Source organism: Coregonus lavaretus (genome assembly GCF_964263955.1).
Source record: "Coregonus lavaretus genome assembly, contig: HAP1_SCAFFOLD_3352, whole genome shotgun sequence".
Lineage (NCBI taxonomy): Eukaryota > Metazoa > Chordata > Actinopteri > Salmoniformes > Salmonidae > Coregonus > Coregonus lavaretus.
The window spans coordinates 21,415-38,313 of NW_028156416.1; the positions used below are offsets into that span (position 1 = coordinate 21,415).

A 16,899-nucleotide genomic window follows, 5' to 3' on the forward strand; every position below is an offset into this window, starting at 1 on the left:
GGCAGGAGTGGTAGAGGGGAACTTTCTAGCTCCTTCAGACATCATCCTGGTGGGTTGTGGTGGGAACAAACTAGCCCAGTGGGCATGTGACTTAAAAATTCAACTTTATGGCTTCTGTTATGTAGTCCCAGTGCTTATTGTTGATGGGCAGGTTGATTAACTCATTGTGGGAACTAATGTGTTGAAGTCTCTGATTAGACAGTGATTTTCTATGTGCTCACGCAGGTGCCCGAGAGCTGTGGCTGCACCAAGGGCTAAGCTATTGTGTGTTGTCTCTTCGTGTACAGGTATGTCATTTATTTTGTCAGAATTATGTTGTATATCATTTTACTTGTATTGTATAGTGTGTTGTTAGGCACTGAATGTGTCCCCTGTCGGTCTGTCCCCCTGTCGGTCTGTCCCCTGTCGGTCTGTCCCCTGTCGGTCTGTCCCCCTGTCAGTCTGTCACCTGTTTTTCTGTCTGTGTCCCAGGAGCCAGAGTAAATGCCAAAGACAACAAGTGGCTCACTCCTCTGCACCGGGCCGTGGCTTCCTGCAGTGAGGTACGTGTACTGATACTGTCAGCCCTCACACACACTCCTGTGCATATGTGTTTGACTGTTAAGTGTGTTGTGATTTTTAAATGCACTTTAAACAAAGTTGAACATGATTTGAACTGTGTTCCTGTAGGAGGCTGTCCAGGTGTTATTGAAACACTCTACTGACGTGAACGCCAGGGACAAGAACTGGCAAACGCCGCTCCACATCGCTGCGGCCAATAAGGCAGTCCGCTGTGCCGAGGCCCTGGTCCCTCTCCTCAGCAACGTGAACGTGTCAGACCGGGCCGGGCGCACGGCGCTGCACCATGCAGCCTTCAGTGGACACCAGGAGGTTAGCAATTAGCATGGACATGATTACACACTGTAGTCTACACTTTATACCTGTCCTATCCCCACGTTGAGCTTACTGTGCATCCGATTACTTATATTGGTTGAATGTAGGGCTGTGACGGTAATTGGATAACCGTGACATTGACGGTTTTGGATGAAGAACGCCATGAAAATAAAATAACCGTCAAAACCAAGTATGATTTTCTCTCCATAAAATGTTTTATCACCTTTTATTTTAATGTAGATATACTTTATCCATAGCGGGAGTGTTAACTCTTGATTATATGGTATTGTTTTGCTGACTTAGTTGGAGGAGATATAGACAGTTTAATAGATGGACTATCTTTTGATGCACCGCAATCACCAAATCTGCTCTATGTGCGAATAGGAGAGAATCTTTGAAGGTCAATTCAGGTTAATTGAAGAGGGGGGGTAAGGTGAAAAGTGGGGACCGGGGGTAACTATAGTACCTCTAGATCTATAGCCTACAGGCTGGGGGTGGGTGGGTAGCCTCTGACCTCTGACCTTCACCTCTGACCTTTTTCATTGTTACAGTAGATCAGAGGAGTGAGGTGAAAAAGATGGCTCTCATTGCAAAAAAAACCCCATAACAACCTGTTTGGGCACATTTCAGTTTCACACCTAATGACGATGGAGAACCAGATGACTTGGCCAGCCTGTTTGCAGAATATGCGCCAAACCCATAGGCTACCTACTAAGAATTCCAGCACCACAAACGGGACACCGATAAGTGGCGAGCACTGCCAGACACTGGAACTCGTTATTTAGTCATAGGAATGGTGCCTTTACGAACGGTGGAGAAACCCGCCTTCAAATAAATGCTCTGGAAATTTGACAGACTATACGAGTTACCGGGGAGAAAGTATTTGTCTCAAACAGCGGTCCCTACCTTGTTCAACAAGGTGAAGGGGGAGGTTCAGACAGAGCTAAAGGACGTAGATTTGTTTATTTTTGCACTGAATACGGACATGTGGTCAAGTGTAAATATGACTCCTTACATGAACCTAACAGTGCACTATCTGACGAAAGACTGGACACTGAAATCCAACTGTTTGGAAACAACCTACATTCCGGAATACCACACAGCCGACAAACTCTCCGAAGCCCTGCGTTCGGAATTCCTTGACTGGGCCCTTGATGAAAATCTAATGTCCTGTATCGCCACAGACAACAGGGCCAACATTGTGGCTGAAGTGAGGCAACTGAACTGGCCTTGGCTAAATTGCTTTGGCCACAATCTCCATCTCGCTGTCACCATCAATGTGAAGCTAGAGCACAGGCCGTGTTCTAGGCCTATGTAGAACTCTGGTGGGCACTTTTTAGCAGAGCTGGCGATTTAACAGGGGGACCTAGTAAGGCCCAGACCGAGCTGAACCTCCCAATTCACAACCTCATTCTTGTGAGAAATTAAGTTTTAATAACTAAGCTGTAATAACCATTTATAGGCTATTCAATATTAAAAGAATAAGCTATGCAAAATGATTGTTCATGAATAATTGTAATTCAGATGCCCGAGCAAATAAACAAACAAAATAGGCTAGTTTCCTTGAATCACTTAATGTTGCATTACCATAGGCCCATTGTTTTATTTAGCCAATCATACTCTAATTAAACCACTGATTATAATGAGTTAATAATGAGAATATAGAACATATTCTGGGAATCCTACATGTTACGTGTGTATACTATACCAGAAAGCATGATCATTAGCTTCTTCTGGATTGTTTTAAATCGCGTAGCCTGTCGGAAGGCAGCGGGTGCGGCGAATAGGCTTCCAAATAGATGACTGTTGAGTTGTGAATGTCAGTGAAAGAGAGGCTCAACCAGGCATATCGCAATTTTTCAAAATACAATGGAGGGAAAACAGTTTGGAAAGCAATTGGCTTATTGCTTCAAAGAGAAGAAGATGAAAATACTAATGTCTTTTTAATGATCAAAATCCTCAACTTAATTGAGGGAACAGTATCATTGGCATCGGCTATATCCCTGGTGAGTGTGCATATTCACTGTCTTTATCACTGGGTCAGTGCCACTTGAAAGTCGTGTTGAAAAATATTCTGCTAATCTCTCTAGTCATATAAAGTGTAGTAGAATTGCGTGATTTTAAAATAATAAAAGGCCACATTTTTCCAGTGAAAAGAAACCTACTCCACCACCCGCTGCATTGAACAGCCTGTGATTGAGTTATATTATTAGCCTAAATTATGACTATCCAATTTACTAATCACATTAGGAATAGTCAGCTATTTTACATAAGTTCCGAGCTGGTCATGGGTGCACTTCAGCCACGCTCAAGGTCCTAAACGATATTATAACCGCGATTGATAATAGACAGTACTGTGCAGCCGTCTTCATCGACCTGGCCAAGGCTTTCGACTCTGTCAACCACCGCATTCTTATTGGCAGACTAAATAGCCTTGGTTTCTCAAATGACTGCCTCGCCTGGTTCACCAACTACTTCTCAGATAGAGTTCAGTGTGTCAAATCGGAGGGCCTGTTGTCTGGACCTATGGCAGTCTCTATGGGGGTGCCACAGGGTTCAATTCTTGGGCCGACACTTTTCTCCTTGTATATCAATGATGTCGCTCTTGCTGCTGGTGACTCTCAGATCCACCTCTACGCAGACGACACCATTTTGTATACATCTGGCCCTTCATTGGACACTGTGTTAACAAACCTCCAAACGAGCTTCAATGCCATACAACACTCCTTCAGTAGCCTCCAACTGCTCTTAAACACTAGTAAAACTAAATGTATGCTTTTCAATCGAACGCTGCTGGCAGCCGCCCACCCGACTAGAATCACCACTCTCGACGGGTCTGACCTAGAGTATGTGGACAACTACAAATACCTAGGTGTCTGGTTAGACTGTAAACTCTCCTTCCAGACTCACATAAAGAATCTCCAATCCAAAGTTAAATCTAGAATCGGCTTCCTATTTCGCAACAAAGCCTCCTTCACTCATGCTGCCAAACATGCCCTCGTAAAACGGACTATCCTACCGATCCTTGACTTCGGCGATGTCATTTACAAAATAGCCTCCAACACTCTACTCAGCAAACTGGATGTAGTCTATCACAGTGCCATCCGTTTTGTCTCCAAAGCCCCATACACTACCCACCACTGTGACCTGTACGCTCTTGTTGGCTGGTCCTCACTACATGTTCGTCGTCAAACCCACTGGCTCCAGGCCATCTATAAATCACTGCTAGGCAAATCCCTGCCTTATCTTAGCTCATTGGTCACCATAGCAGCACCCACCCGTAGTCTGCGCTCCAGCAGGTATATCTCACTGGTCATTCCCAAAGCCAACACCTCCTTTGGCCGCCATTCCTTCCAGTTCTCTGCTGCCAATGACTGGAACGAATTGCAAAAATCTCTGAAGCTGGAGACTCTTATCTCCCTCACTAACTTTAAGCATCAGTTGTCAGAGCACCTTACCGATCACTGCACCTGTACACAGCCCATCTGAAATTAGGCCACCCAACTACCTCATCCCTATATTGTTATTTATTTTGCTCTTTTGCACCCCGGTATCTCTATTTGCACATAATCTCTTGCACATCTAGCATTCCAGTGTTAATACTATTGTAATTATTTTGCACTATAGCCTATTTATTGCCTTACCTCCATAACTTGCTACATTTGCACACACTGTATATATATTTTCTGTTGTATTTTTGACTTTATGTTTTTTTACCCCATATGTAACTCTGTGTTGTTTTTATCGCACTGCTTTGCTTTATCTTGGCCAGGTCGCAGTTGTAAATGAGAACTTGTTCTCAACTGGCTTACCTGGTTAAATAAAGGTGAAAACAAAAAACAAAACAAAAATATGTTTGCAAATGTGATGCATGCATGGAATACTTGATATTTTTCATGGAGAAAATTAGCTTCCCCAAAATTGAGAGCAAGACTGGCCTAAACGCGCTAATGTTTTCCTTTGCTAATGTCCGTCCCGCCCCCCTGTCAGCTGTCAGTTTTGTCGATGACCACGTACATAAGACACGCCAATCACCGACACCTGAAGTTCCATGACCATCACAGCCCTAGTTGTATGCTTGAGTTTGTTCAGAGGAGGCTTTGAATAAAATCCGATCTGAGTGTGAAATGCCTTACTGAGGGTAAATGGAAGCTCCTCTTGTGCCCGGCTCAGCCTTATACGGTTTAAGGTACTTTACCGTATCCATTTCAGTAAGGCCAGATTGTCCAAATTCTACCCAAATATTGATGGTACATGTGACAGGTGTAAAAGCTCCTTGGTGGACTTGACCCACATGTTCTGGTCCTGTCCCCGTCTGGCAGATTATTTGTCCACTATTTAAAACCCTTTCTGAAGCATTTGATATAAAGTTGCAGCCTAGTGCAGAAATTGCTATTTTTGGAGTACCAAACAACAATCCTTCTCTGACCAATAGACAGCTAGATGCCATTGCCTTTGCCTCCCTGTTAGCCCGCAGAAGGATTTTATTGGATTGGAAATCTATCAATCCTCCCTTAGCCTCTCTTTGGCTCGAAGATCTGAAGCTGTTCCTAAAATGAGAAAAAATGAAGTTACCATTCGAGGGTCAACCAACTCATTTTATTCCTCCTGGGACCCGATGATATCCTATTTTGAACAGCTCCAAACACTTCCTCCAAATTTGTACTCTTGGCCCCACCTTGAGATTACTGCTATATAGGCCTATAAAATCACTTAATCACCTGAAATTGTTAGGCTATTACATTTTTGCTTGAAGTAACGTTGTTGTATACTTTTGTTTTGTTTTCTGACATGTAAGTCAATTACTTTCCCTTTCTTTTTAAATGTGTTTGGAGGCATTCTGGGGAGAGGGGGAGGTCAAAGGGGGACTAAAAGGGGAGAAATGTACCATGTCTTTACATGTTATCTTTCATTCATTGTGAATACAAAATATATTTTTTAAAGGGGAGGCTTTGAAGCCAGATTTAGCGGATTTTGCTGTTTAGTTTTCCTCAACCTGTGTTTTGTTTCGCTCTCCTCTCCCTGTTAGATGGTGAGGCTGCTTCTCTCCAGAGGAGCCAACATTAATGCCTTTGACAAGAAGGATCGCCGAGCAATCCACTGGGCTGCTTACATGGGTGATGAGTTTACCACATCATTTACATTCTGACTAATGTCCTTTATACCAATGAATGAATGAATGAATGGACTGTGTGTTAGTCTCACAGCTCAGCTGTATGAGCCACGTCTAGTGTGTTATTATGTCAGAATCATGTACTTAGTAGGTTGATTAGATGTTTTCAGTTGTACTAACATGATGTAGGTGTTGCTTATGGTGCTGTGTACCACTGTAAACTAATCTATCTCTCCCTCTCTCTGCCTATCTCTCTGTGTTTGTATCTCTGTTTCTCTCTTAACCCCCTTACTATCTCCCTCCCCTTCTCTCTCTCTCTCTCTCTCTCTCTCTCTCTCTCTCTCTCTCTCTCTCTCTCTCTCTCTCTCTCTCTCTCTCTCTCTCTCTCTCTCTCTATTTATCCCTCCCCCTCTCTCTCTACCATAGGGCACATTGAGGTGGTGAAACTTCTGGCCTCTCATGGATCAGAGGTGTCCTGTAAAGACAAGAAGGCCTACACCCCTCTCCACTCTGCAGCCTCCAGTGGAATGATCAGTGTGGTCAAGTACCTCCTGGACCTTGGAGTGGATGTGAGTCAACACGCATTCAAATGTGTAGTCACTGTTCAATTACAACTCAATGAAAATACAGAGCTCTAGTGGGTTGGCGAATGATTTCCTTTCAAGTAATGAAGAGATGGAGGTTGGAGCCAGTGTTTTGGGCCAGGGGGTTTTCAGAACCAAGTGACCTGATCAGGAATGTATTGTTTTGTTCCCCCCCCCCCCTCTCTCTCTCCACTCTTTTCCCTCCCTTGCTCCCTCCAGATAAATGAGCCCAATGGTTACGGTAACACCCCCCTCCACGTGGCATGCTACAACGGGCAGGACGTGGTGGTGAATGAGCTGATCGAGTGCGGCGCCAACGTGAACCAGGTGAACGAGAAGGGTTTCGCCCCACTCCACTTCACGGCCGCCTTGCGCCATGGGGCGCTCTGCTTGGAGCTGCTGGTGGGCAACGGGGCCCTCGTCAACATCAAGGTGAGGAGACCGGATGACCAACACTGTGTCTGAACTAAATAACACCCTATTCCCTATGTAGTGCACTACTTTTGACCAGGGGCCCATAGAGCAAGGAGCCGTGGTGGCACTGCCTGTGTCCCAAATGGCACCCTGTTCCCTTTATAAGTACACTACTTTGGTTCAAAAAGTAGTTCACTATGAAGAGAATAGGGTGCCATTTGGGACGCACACACTGACGCAGCACATGGCTTAGTATTTGGCCCTGGTCTACATTCAAATACCAATGGAATAGGCCTAACAATGCAAACTAAATGCAATCAAGCGCTCCTCCAATACGTGTTTGATTTTGCCTGTGGTCAGCAGCACAGACTGCCGTGTGAACCATCTTTGTCTTTCTATCTGCAGAGTAAAGATGGAAAGACCCCCCTCCACATGACGGCCATCCACGGACGCTTCTCCAGATCTCAAGCCATCATCCAGAATGGTGAGTCGCTGTGAATGCTCTCAACTGAATATATATGAACCAGTAGGCTCTTCAGCATTGTCTTTAGTCTTCAAACCATGATTCACTGGCACAGAGCAATGTTACTTGCAATGTGGTTGAACATAATGCTTCATGATGCCTCTTGGGTCAAGTGGTTGACGTGTGTGTGTGTGTGTGTGTGTTCTGTAGGTGCTGAGATCGACTGTGAAGATAAGAATGGAAACACACCCCTGCACATCTCTGCTCGCTACGGCCACGAGTTACTCATCAATACACTCATCACGAACGGAGCTGACACAGCCAAGTGAGAACACACACAGTTTCCAGCAATAATGCAACATGCATCTGCAATTCTGTCATTGACCGAATAGCCGCTTGGAGACTATGCTCAACACATTGTGGTGTGTGGGGGGTTGATAGACAGGGCATTGCAGCATGCTGATGTGTTGATCTGCTGTGGGGTTTAATGAGGACTGTGATGTGGTGCTGTTTCCAATCTTAGCTGAATGAACTGTAAGTCGCTCTGGATAAGAGTGTCTGCTTAAAGTCTAAAATGTAAAAATGTGTTGCAGGCGAGGCGTCCATGGGATGTTCCCCCTCCACCTGGCTGCTCTCAGTGGGTTCTCTGACTGCTGTCGGAAGCTCCTCTCATCAGGCTTTGATATAGACACCCCTGACGACTTTGGAAGGACCTGTTTACATGCTGCAGCAGCTGGAGGGTGAGTGGACTGGTCCAGGCTTTACACCAAGGAATATTTAGTTCATGAACTGGAAAGCCACCAGAAAGAACAAACACATATTCACACTCTTACATTTCACATGGTTTAGCAGTATTGTTTAGAGTTATTTAAAAAATCGTATAGATCATTAGTGCGGTATCATTTCTGTATAATGTGGTTCCATGCCATGGTGGTATTGACTTGAGCTCTGGTCTAAATTGTCTTTATATCTTCTTGAAAGAGAAGCCTGCAAACTGCTCTTGCTAGTATCACTTTTTATTATTGCTTTTAGTAGCATTATAAAAACAGTGATACTAGCAAGAGCAGTGTACGGGTTTCTCTTTTCTTTCAGGTTCTCATTGTTACCATCCACCTGATAGCTCAGATGAACGAGAGCCTTTCTGAACTTGATATCTTGTTACCATCCACCTGATAGCTCAGATGTACGAGAGCCTTTCTGAACTTGATATCTTTTTACCATCCACCTGATAGCTCAGATGAACGAGAGCCTTTCTGAACTTGATATCTTGTTACCGTCCACCTGATAGCTCAGATGAACGAGAGCCTTTCTGAACTTGATATCTTGTTACCATCCACCTGATAGCTCAGATGTACGAGAGCCTTTCTGAACTTGATATCTTGTTACCATCCACCTGATAGCTCAGATGTACGAGAGCCTTTCTGAACTTGATATCTTGTTACCATGCACCTGATAGCTCAGATGTACGATAGCCTTTCTGAACTTGATATCTTGTTACCATCCACCTGATAGCTCAGATGTACGAGAGCCTTTCTAGACTTGATATCTTGTTACCATCCACCTGATAGCTCAGATGTACGAGAGCCTTTCTGAGCTTGATATCTTGTTACCATCCACCTGATAGCTCAGATGTACGAGAGCCTTTCTGAACTTGATATCTTTTTACCATCCACCTGATAGCTCAGATGAACGAGAGCCTTTCTGAACTTGATATCTTGTTACCGTCCACCTGATAGCTCAGATGAACGAGAGCCTTTCTGAACTTGATATCTTGTTACCATCCACCTGATAGCTCAGATGTACGAGAGCCTTTCTGAACTAGATATCTTGTTACCATCCACCTGATAGCTCAGATGTACGAGAGCCTTTCTGAACTTGATATCTTGTTACCATCCACCTGATAGCTCAGATGTACGAGAGCCTTTCTGAACTTGATATCTTGTTACCATCCACCTGATAGCTCAGATGTACGAGAGCCTTTCTGAACTTGATATCTTGTTACCATCCACCTGATAGCTCAGATGTACGATAGCCTTTCTGAACTTGATATCTTGTTACCATCCACCTGATAGCTCAGATGTACGAGAGCCTTTCTGAACTTGATATCTTGTTACCATCCACCTGATAGCTCAGATGTACGAGAGCCTTTCTGAACTTGATATCTTGTTACCAGGAACCTGGACTGTCTGAATCTGCTGCTCAACACAGGGGCAGACTTCAACAGAAAGGACAGCTTCGGAAGGTCTGTCTGTGGCATCAAATAACTTTCATATGTGATCTTTATGATAATGGGGAATATAGTATAGGGGCATATAGGAATTATTATGGGGAAGATTGGGCGGCAGGTAGCCTAGCGGTTAAGAGCGTTGGGTCAGTAACCGAAAGGTTGCTGGTTCGAATCCCCTAGCCGACTAGGTGAAAAATCTATGTGCCCTGCAGAAAGGCACTTAACCCTAATTGCTCCTGTAAGTCGCACTGGATAAGAGTGTCTGCTAAATGTAAAATGTAAATGTTTTACAGCTCCAATAAGCTGTTTCTGTTGTTGATGTTGAATGGTTTCTGTGCGTTCTTCTAGGAGTCCTCTGCATTATGCGGCAGCCAATTGTAACTACCAGTGTCTGTTTGCCTTGGTGGGGTCTGGGGCCAGTGTGAACGATCTGGATAAAAGGGGTTGCACCCCGCTCCACTACGCTGCTGCCTCCGACACAGACGGAAAGTACGTCTCACACCTCTCTTACTGTTGTGTGTGTTGTGGTGCCATGACCTTTCACATTTCACTGTAGTCTGGAGAGTATGTTGTGGTGCCATGACCTTTCACATTTCATTGTAGTCTGGAGAGTATGTTGTGGTGCCATGACCTTTCACATTTCACTGTAGTCTGGAGAGTATGTTGTGGTGCCATGACCTTTCACATTTCATTGTAGTCTAGAGTATGTTGTTGGTCGTGTTTGAATACATACTAGTGTTAAAATCTGCAGTGTGAAAGCTTGGCCACGTCTCCTTTGGGAAAGTGTCTCTGCTTGCTTATCTGTCTGTCTTGATGTTGGTATAATGATTAGTGAACTCTTGACCTCTGACCTCTAGGTGTCTGGAATATTTGCTGTGAAACGACGCTAACCCAGGGATCAGGGACAATCAGGGCTACAACGCAGTCCATTACGCGTCTGCGTAACAGGAAGTGGCGTTTCCTACCGAAAATGCATAAGTTTCCAAAGATCATGATTAAGGTAGGGTGCTCTGTGTTTTGAGATTACCTCTGTAAGGCAGGGCTGAAATTTACCCTACAGATTCACTACACCCCTATTGTCTCTCAGCATTAGAACAATACTGTTGTCATTGTCTTTAGGAGGTTGAGTGAGGACGCTGTAATTCAATCCTAATACACATGGGAGAGAGTCAATGGCTATGTCCCAAATGGCACCCTATTCCCTATATAGTGCACTACTTTTTACCAGCGCTCTATGGGCCCTTTTCAAAAGTAGTGCCTTATGTAGCGAATAGGGTGCCTTTTGGGATGCACACTCTGTATTTTACACAGGCTCAGTTGTCCTGATGTGTTTTGTCAACAGCTGTTCAAGACAAAAGGGGAACCGAAGAGCCACCCTAAACAGGATGCACTGCCTACCAAACGTCTCAGAGAGACTCATATTTCTCAGGGTAAGTGATAAGCATCGATAATGTCATATTGATGTATCACCCTATGACAAGCTTGTTAAAACAGTGACAACAGATACAGGCAGACGGACGGGCAGGCAGACAGACAGACAGACAGGCAGGCAGGCAGGCAGGCAGGCAGGCAGGCAGGCAGACGGACAGGCAGGCAGACGGACAGACACAAACACACACATTCATTTTCTGATTATGAAATGTTCTTATGACAGATGCTGAGTGTGAGGTTCCAGAGGTTCCATCCACTTCCCCTCCCAAGGAGGACCTGACAACCACACCGGCCCCTGCTCCCCAGGAGTCCCAGTCCCGTAAACGCCCACTCATAGTCAGGGTGTTACACGCTCTCTCCAGAGCCATCTCCAAACCATTCAGAGGAGCTTCTGGGAAGAAGAATTAGCCAAATGCCTGATTTTATTAATATTATATTTTAATCAGAGCCTTTATTTAATAAAACATTACTGCATTGATTTCTGTCTATAGTAGTCTTCATGTATGTGCAAGATAACGGTAAAGTACTTCAAACCACATAGTCAAAAGTATTCATAGTGAAGTACCGTTTATGATTATTGATTGTGGAAATACACATAATACAGAAAAGTTGTTGTCACATACAAAGACAGACATAAAGGAGAACTCCGTAGACCAGTCACATTCTCAAGCCATAACTAAATCCATGAATGGATCTCCTATAAGATGACAGGAGAACATTTGTAACACTTTCTATGAATCCAGGCTCTGTCGCAGCCGGCCGCGACCGGGAGACTCATGGGCGACGCACAATTGGCCCAGCGTCGTCCAGGGTAGGGGAGGGAATGGCCGGCAGGGATGTAGCTCAGTTGATAGAGCATGGCGTTTGCAAGCAAAACCTCAAGACTTCCTTAGTATTTGATTTTGTGCACCAGCTGTTGTTTACAAATATACACAGACCGCCACCCCTTGTCTTACCGGAGTCAGCCGCTCTTTCCTGCCGATGTAGCGTATATCCCGTCAGCTGTATGTTGTCCATGTCGTCCTTCAGCCACGACTTGGTGAAACATAAGATATTACAGTTTTTAATGTCCCGTTGGTAGGATAACCGTAATCGTAGGTCTTCTAATTTATTTTCAAATGATTGAACATTGGCTAATAGGATTGATTGAAGAGGCAGTTTACTTGCTCGCCGTCGGATTCTTACAAGGCACCCTGACCTACGTCCACGATATCTCCGTCTCTTTCTCCTGCGAATGACGGGGATTTGGTCCTTGTCGGGTGTCTGTAGGATATCCTTCGCGTCCGACTCGTTGAAGAAAAAATCTTCGTCCAATATGAGGTGAGTAATCGCTATCCTGATATCCAGAAGCTCTTTCTGGTTATAAGAGACGATGACAGAAACATTATGTACAGAATAAATTACAAATAACGCGAAAAAACACACATTATAGTACAATTGGTTAGAGGGCTGTAAAACGGCAGCCATCTTCTCCGGCGCCATCTCCCCAGATGCCTTTAAACAGCTTGGAAAATCACCCCCACAGCATGATGCTGCCACCCCCGTGCTTCACGGTTGGGAGGGTGATCTTCGACTTGCAAGCAACCCCCTTTTTCCTCCAAACATAACAATGGTCATTATGGCCAAACAGTTCTATTTTTGTTTCATCAGACCAGAGGACATTTCTCCAAAAAGTACGATCTTTGTCCCCATATGCAGTTGCAAACCGTAGTCTGGCTTTTCTATGGCGGTTTTGGAGCAGTGCCTTCTTCCTTGCTGATTGACCTTTCAGTACCTTTTGTACCTGTTTCCTCCAGCATCTTCACAAGGTCCTTTACTGTTGTTCTGGGATTTATTTGCATTTTTCGCACCAAAGTACGTTCATCTCTAGGAGACAGAACGCGTCTCCTTCCTGAGCGGTATGACGGCTGCGTGGTCCCATGGTGTTTATACTTACGTACTATTGTTTGTACAGATGAACGTGGTACCTTCAGATGTTTGGAAATTGCTCCCAAGGATGAACCATACTTGTGTACGTCTACACATTTTTTTTTTGAGGTCTTGGCTGATTTCTTTTGATTTTCCCATGATGTCAAGCAAAGTGGCACAGAGTTTGAAGGTAGGCCTGGAAATATATCCACAGGTACACCTCCAATTGACTCAAACAATGTCAATTAGCCTATCAGAAGCGTCTAAAGCCATTTTCTGGAATTTTCCAAGCTGTTTAAAGGCACAATCAACTTAGTGTATGTAAACTTCTGACCAACTGGAATTGTGATACAGTGAATTATAAGTGAAATAATCAGTCTGTAAACAATTGTTGGAAAAATTACTTGTGTCATGCACAAATTAGATGTCCTAACCGACTTGCCAAAACTATAGTTTGTTAACATGACATTTGTGGAGTTGTTGAAAAACGAGTTTTAATGACTCCAACCTAAGTGTATGTCAACTTCCGACTTCAACTGTATGTCTCCTTTACTATGTGACTAGCTCTCAGCACGTCTCAGATATCACTGGGGTAATAGAATAGGACTACACTACAAAAAGACTGAAAAGGAAATTGAAAGTGATGTCAGACAGATGACAGGAGGGATATTGTAAAGACATCAGCTCTGGGATACAAAGTCTCATCTTCTCAGAACTGGAGTCATAATATTTCACTTTACTGCTGAGGGTGCAGAGTGTTAAACACACACACGGACGGGCGGACGGACGGACGGACGGGCGGACGGACGGCTATGATGACACACCAAATGATGACCACCAGTCAGAGACCACTATGATGACACAACAAATGATGACCACCAATCAGAGACCTCTAAAATGACACACCAAATGATGACCACCAATCACAGACCACTATGATGACACACCAAATGATGACCACCAATCAGAGACCACTATGATGACACACCAAATGATGACCACCAGTCAGACACCACTATGATGACACACCAAATGATGACCACCAATCAGAGACCACTATGATGACACACCAAATGATGACCACCAATCAGAGACCACTATGATGACACACCAAATGATGACCACCAATCAGAGACCACTATGATGACACACCAAATGATGACCACCAATCAGAGACCACTATGATGACACACCAAATGATGACCACCAATCAGAGACCACTATGATGACACACCAAATGATGACCACCAATCAGAGACCACTATGATAACACACCAAATGCGTTTGATGGATCCTTTTTGTGTTCTTCTAATGCCTCTTAAGGGGACAGTAATCAAAATGTAACTGAAAGTAATCAGATTACATTACTGAGTTTGGGTAATCCAAAAGTTACGTTACTGATTACAATTTTGGACAGGCAACAAGTAACTGACATCATCTTCTGCACATCTATCACTCCAGTGTTAATACTAAATTGTAATTATTTTGCACTATGGCCTATTTATTGCCTTACCTCCATAACTTACTACATTTGCACACACTGTATATAGATTTTCTATTGTGTTATTGACTGTACATTTTGTTTATCCCATATGTAACTCTGTGTTGTTGTTGTTTTTATCGCACTGCTTTGCTTTATCTTGGCCAGGTCGCAGTTGTAAATGAGAACTTGTTCTCAACTGGCTTACCTGGTTAAATAAAGGTGAAATAAAACAAAAAAAAACTGTAACACACACTATATTACAAACAAACACGATGAAACACTGCCACCTAGTGCTCATTAAACAGTTTAGCGGTATGAACAGACGCACTCTTGAACCATTCTATTGTCTGGTATGGACTTTAATCTATGGATTAATCTAAAATCCAAAATCAATGTGTAATCTATGGATAAAGATCAAGTTTGAGTAAGATAGTATCTCTCTCTCTCTCTCTCTCTCTCTCTCTCTCTCTCTCTCTCTCTCTCTCTCTCTCTCACTCTCTCACTCTCTCACTCTCTCTCTCTCCAGTCTATCTCTCTCCAGTCTATCTCTCTCCAGTCTCTAGAGAGAGAGAGAGAGAGAGACTGGAGAGATAGAGACTGGAGAGAGAGACAGAGAGAGAGAGAGAAAAAGAGAGAGAGAAAAATAGAGAGAGAGAGAGAGATGGCGAGAGAGAGAGAAAGAGAGAGAGAGAAAGAGAGAGAGAGATGGCGATTGAGAGAGAGAGAGAGAGAGAGAGAGAGAGAGAGAGAGAGAGAGAGAGAGGGAGAGGGAGAGAGAGAGAGAGAGAGAGAGATGGCAAGAGAGAGAGAGAGAGAGAGAGAGAGACTGGAGAGATAGAGACTGGAGAGAGAGACAGAGAGAGAGAGAGAAAAAGAGAGAGAGAAAAAGAGAGAGAGAGAGAGATGGCGAGAGAGAGAGAGAGAGAAAGAGAGAGAGAAAGAGAGAGAGAGATGGCGATTGAGAGAGAGAGAGAGAGAGAGAGAGAGGGAGAGGGAGAGAGAGAGAGAGAGAGAGAGATGGCAAGAGAGAGAGAGAGAGAGAGAGAGAGAGAGAGATACTATTCAAAAAATTTCAAATAGAGCAGCAGCTAATGAAAAAATGAGTTTTTAGAGTGAAGTACATCGGAAAAAAACCAAAAGAAAACTGCAAGACTGAATAAGAGACAAAACAAGCAACAAACAAAGAAGAAAGGCTTTTGAAAAAGTAACTATTTTTCATAAAACTGTACAGTTATCTTAGCTAGCTGAATTGTTTACCAGTTGCTAAGCAGTTGCTAGGGACTCTCCTGGAAGAAGCTAGCTAGCTAACAAAGAATATCTAGTTAACTGAAGAAAAGAAAGACAAAATAAGACAAAATAAGGACAGAAGACAAATGACATCAAAGTAAAACAGTCCTCTAAAAGACACAAGAGAGAATAATACAAGAAACAACGCTTCTATTGCAACATTGTGTGAAATTGTTTACCCACCAGACATCCAGACGGAGAAAGCTAAGAAAAGTTTCAAAGGTTTGATGATGGAACAGAACCATGAATGCCTGTTTGCAGATCTTACCAGTTGCAAAACAAGAGCAAATGTAATATTTAATACCAAACAAGGGCACATATGAAAAAGGGTTATTTGCAACAATTTCCCTTTCTCAAAAAAGAGAGGCATCAGCCAAGGATGTCAGATCAGCATTTTTGAAGAAGCTGACAAGAGCAACACGTATTAAACAGTAAACTTATATAATAATGGAACTGTATTGATACAAGGCAATGATTCAAGCCTCCAGGATTTTTAGAATATGTTTGCTACCCTAAAAGCAGAAGCTAAACTCATCTCAGAAACTGAGGAAAAAGTCAATGAGGGAGATGGAGAAAAGCAGGCCCCAACGGTCTCTGTGACACAGCAAGAAGCCCTCAGTGTCCCTCTACCTACCTCACCTGCAGCAGACAAAGCCAAGGACATGCCTACGACACCAAGAACACCTGCTATGCAATGTTTCCACAACACCCTCTCTCTAATTGAAGCAGAGGTCATATAATTCAAAGAGAGGGAGGAGGACACTGTCCAGAAACTAAAAGAAGAGATGAAACAGTTCAATCAGACAAATGATGACCTCAGAGACCATCTGAGCACAACAAGAAAGGAGCTAGAACAAAGAGAGAGGTACATTGAGACCCTCAACCAGCAGCTAGTCAATATGTCCTCTGCATCTAGAGAACATGTCCACCAGCCTGGTACAACACAAGCAGAACCTGAGACCAGCATGGCCTCCACCACACAGCCTGATGACACTGCACCCGCCTACCAGTCTGCTCCAGTCCAGATCAGCCAACCAGCATCCCACTCTGCTCTAGCCCAGGTCAGCCTACCTGCTTCCCAGTCTGCTCCAGCACAGTGTGCTCCAACCCAGGTCA

The 16,899-nt window shown here is 43.9% G+C and overlaps 1 protein-coding gene across 1 annotated transcript in view; it reads left to right on the plus strand.

Moving 5' to 3' along the window:
- Positions 1-225: 225 nt before the first annotated feature.
- LOC311126365 (uncharacterized protein) overlaps positions 226-16,899 on the plus strand; it is a gene marked incomplete at both ends in the record, with an annotated part of 36,935 nt that continues 20,261 nt past the window's right edge. Inside the window, 3 exons of the mRNA XM_084200373.1 lie at positions 226-287; positions 472-542; positions 670-870. Of these exons, the coding sequence (XP_084056499.1) occupies positions 226-287; positions 472-542; positions 670-870 (334 nt within the window). The remainder of the gene's footprint in view (positions 288-471; positions 543-669; positions 871-16,899) is intronic.